This window comes from Bison bison, unplaced genomic scaffold, assembly GCF_000754665.1.
Source record: "Bison bison bison isolate TAMUID 2011002044 unplaced genomic scaffold, Bison_UMD1.0 scf7180017853903, whole genome shotgun sequence".
Classification (NCBI taxonomy): Eukaryota; Metazoa; Chordata; class Mammalia; order Artiodactyla; family Bovidae; genus Bison; species Bison bison.
The window spans coordinates 2,212-5,781 of record NW_011484476.1 but is presented as its reverse complement, the minus strand read 5'-3'; the positions used below and the strand labels follow the sequence as shown (position 1 = coordinate 5,781).

At 48.1% G+C, this 3,570-nt stretch overlaps 1 protein-coding gene across 1 annotated transcript; it reads right to left on the bottom strand.

Annotated features, from left to right (window-relative positions):
- Positions 1-2,193: 2,193 nt before the first annotated feature.
- Positions 2,194-3,303, bottom strand: LOC104999908 (melanoma-associated antigen 10-like). The gene is made up of 2 exons (XM_010855535.1): positions 3,124-3,303; positions 2,194-3,081 (listed from the first exon to the last, which is right to left on the bottom strand). Exons 1-2 carry the CDS (start codon positions 3,301-3,303, stop codon positions 2,194-2,196), a joined length of 1,068 nt encoding a protein of 355 aa, XP_010853837.1.
- Positions 3,304-3,570: the final 267 nt, after the last annotated feature.

Genomic DNA, 3,570 nt, shown 5'->3' with positions numbered 1-3,570 from the left:
AAATCACACCATCCCACTCTGTCCTGCCCTGAACATGAGTCATCCTTTTGTTCAGCATATCCACACTATATATGCTACCTACCCATTAGTATAGGAAAAAATGTAACATTGTAGTGTCAGCACTCTCCATGGTATCAGATACCTACAGGAGGTCTTGGAACATAATCACTGGCAGATAACGGGTACTTCTGTGTTTCTATCATTAATTTGACCCCAGGCTCTTCTACCCTGTATTCTAGAAGTTGTTGTTGTTATCCAGTATATCTTAGAGAAATCTCAATAGGACACGTAATACCAAAATCACTCAACTATACTGCTGGCTTTGTAAATAGGGGATAGTAGTGTTAGTCGCTCAGTTGTGTCCAACTCTTTGTAATCCGACAGACTGTAGCCTGCCAGGCTCCTCTGTCCATGGGATTCTCCAGGCAAGAATACTGGAGTGGACTGCCATTCCCTTCTCCAGAGGATCTTCCTGACCCAGGGATTGAACCGGGGTCTCCTGCGTTGCAGGCAGTTTCTTTACTACTTGAGCTACAGGGGCTTTGTAAACAAAAATCAGTAAATTTTCTTCTTAGAGGGTATATTATTAAATTTAGGTGGAGGGGAGTCTTCCCCAGCTGGATGCAACTCAAAGCTGCTAGAATTTGAGCCAAAGACCAATTTAGTCCCTTCGTCCCAGCTGCATTTTCATCCGAATCACTATTTTCATTAATTCCTCCCCACCCAAAGGTATATATTGCTCAGAATTTGCTAAATTACATTAAAGGTAATCTAATTAAAATGTCTTCTAATAATGTTACCTCTGGCTTTCCTAGGTCAGTGAAATGGGTGCCTGGACAGCAACTTCCCAGCATCATTCAAAAGATATTCATCCTTATTTCTCAGGAAACTCTTGCAGACGATACTTATAAAATACCTAGGTCTTGTGTTCAGCTGAACTGGGACAAGAGTACGGGACAACTTCTTTACTTGCCCCAGGAAGTGATTTCTCTATGGTTTATCCATGATCCAAAAGGAAATGCCAAGAGCAGTTTTGTTATCCAGGTTTTTCTCTCATTCCTAAGACACACGGAGAAGGCAATGGCACCCCACTCCAGTACTCTTGCCTGGAAAATCCCATGGACAGAGGCACCTGGTAGGCTACAGTCCATGGGGTTGCTAAGAGTAAGACACGACTGAGTGACTTCACTTTCACCTTTCACCTTCATGCATTGGGGAAGGAAATGGCAACCCACTCCAGTGTTCTTGCCCGGAGAATCCCAGGGACGGGGGAGCCTGGTAAACTGCCGTCTATGGGGTCGCACAGTCGGACACGACTGAAGCGACTTAGCAGCAGCAGCAGCAAGACACACCATCTATAGGTCTGAGGGCCGCCACCACCCAGGTTCATTTCCATCACCTCCCATAGAAGAAACCCCAGCTTCCCAAAGCCCCAAACCGCCCTGGCTCAGGCACCGACACGCGAGGGCTCCTCCTGGAACCCCACCGCCCTGCCCTATGTTTCCTTGTTCAGTGGGACTAGGGGATGTCTCTTCACCTTCCTTGTGTGACTGCGGCTCCTAGACCATCACTCTAGGTGTGGGGGTGCCCTGATTCTCCCACTGTTCCCACTGATAACACAGGGCCTTCCACAGAGCGGAGGATCCATGAAGGTTTTTGGAATAAATGAACCAGTGAGCAGAGATTTCATTTATTACTATTTTATTTCTTCTACATCCTTGAATAAGCTAAGAAAATCCAAGTACAAATCTTAATGTTACAGAATAGACTAAAAGTGAGAACTAAAAAGTAAACCACTTAATTTTTTTCTCTATTTTACTAAGTTCTTTCACATTTTCAAGGACATTCTTATTCTAATGCCATCTTATCTTATTACAGAGTACAAATAAAATGAAAGGTTTCCAGATTTGTCTTAAAATAGCAAAATTCTTTCTTCTAAACTGAAAAAAAAAACAAATGCTAAATGTGCCAATGTCATGCATAAACCTAGATTTTGAGAATAACAGACTTTCTAGTTGAGTAACTACATTTTAAAATGCCAAAAAATAAAAGAAGATCAAGTTCTAAGTCACCCCAGTGGAAGAGAAACACAAAGATGCTATTTACTACGATTCCCTTGCCCCTAGTCTGTCCCTCTACTAGTTAGATCATTGACTGCCCTCTTAAAACACAGTGAAGAATCTGCCTTGGACTTCACTCAGGGCAGAAGCTGCTAGATGGGGCACTAGAACTTTCACTGGCCACAGCACTGGTATCATCCATGGTGGCAAGCCCAGATTGGGCTCTTTCTTCCTGCTGTCTCAAAGCCTCCTCATACCACAGAGGGAAGGCTCTAGGGTCACTTCCACTGATCTTAGCCAAAAACTCCAGGAGAGTCATCTTGTAGATCTCCGAGTGGGCCCGGGGACCCCACAGAAACTCATAGCGGGCCGGATCACTGTTGGGCACCTGTCGGTACTCGAAGTACTGCTCCTGCACCAACACTCTGGTAATAAGCTCCCTGGGCTCCCCATAGATAAAGTGCTCTGTCCCATCATATACCCCCATCACATTCAGCACTTCCCACACCTTCTCCTCAGAGACACAACCACCCTCCATAAAGATCATGCTCAGGATAACTATCAGAATACCATTCTTGGGCATGGTCTCCCCATCGCTCATCAGCCCATCGCAGGTGAGGCCCAGGGTAGTGACCAGGGCATAGGAGTCGTCGCTGGGGTCCACTTCCTTCACATCCACGCCAAACGCCAGCTGCAGGCACTCCGAGGCTTCTCTGAAGATCTCAGGGAAGTGATCCTGGTAATCTTTGATAACGACATTCAGCATTTCCGCCTTTGTGGTCAGCTCCTTAGTGCGATACTTGAGGAGCAGAAACTCTACCATATCAGCCACCCTGTCATCAATCACATTTCTGGGCAGGGACTCAGCATTTGGCAGAGCCTGAGAGGTGCTCGGACTCTCCTCTTTTTGGCTGCTGGGGCTATCCCCGGATTCGCTCATTGGAGAGGCAACAGCAGTGGGAGAGAGAGAGGAACTTGGAGGGCTCTGTGAAGGACCCTGGGAAGGATCCTGGGAAGGACCCTGGGAAGGATCCTGGGAAGGACCTGGGGGCCCAGGAATAACATTAAGCTCCTCCCCTGGGGAGCTCGAGATCAGAGGATAGGAAGAGGAAGAGGAGGAGGAGGGAAATGAGGAGGAGCAGGTGGAGGATGAGGACGTATCCTCTTCCACAACTGCCAGAACGCTTTGGGCCTCACTGCCTTCCTCAAGCACGCAGCGCCGTCGCTTTGGAGCATGAGACATGATGACTGGTTTCCGGCAACAGACAGGAGTGTGGGCAGAGGTGACAGATGGGGGACCACGGGCCTGGGGGAGAGAGAGGATGAGAGCGGCTTCAGCTGAGAAACAAATTCTGGGTGGTATGACACAGGCCACTTACAGGTCTCCTCTCGAGGGGTGCTCTTGGACGGAACAGGGGCACTCCTCCTGGGCGGCCTGTCTGCTGGCTACCGGAAGGGCAGGGGCTCCCCCGGAAGCAGTCAGCCCATCCTGAGGTCGTGGGGTTTACAC

Bases quoted from the DNA above. Each gene is read 5' to 3' on its own strand.
- LOC104999908 (XM_010855535.1), bottom strand. From the start codon at position 3,303: ATGTCTCATGCTCCAAAGCGACGGCGCTGCGTGCTTGAGGAAGGCAGT. The intron at 3,082-3,123 runs GTTATTCCTGGG...GATCCTTCCCAG, and splicing joins CCCCAGGGGAGGAGCTTAAT to GGTCCTTCCCAGGATCCTTC.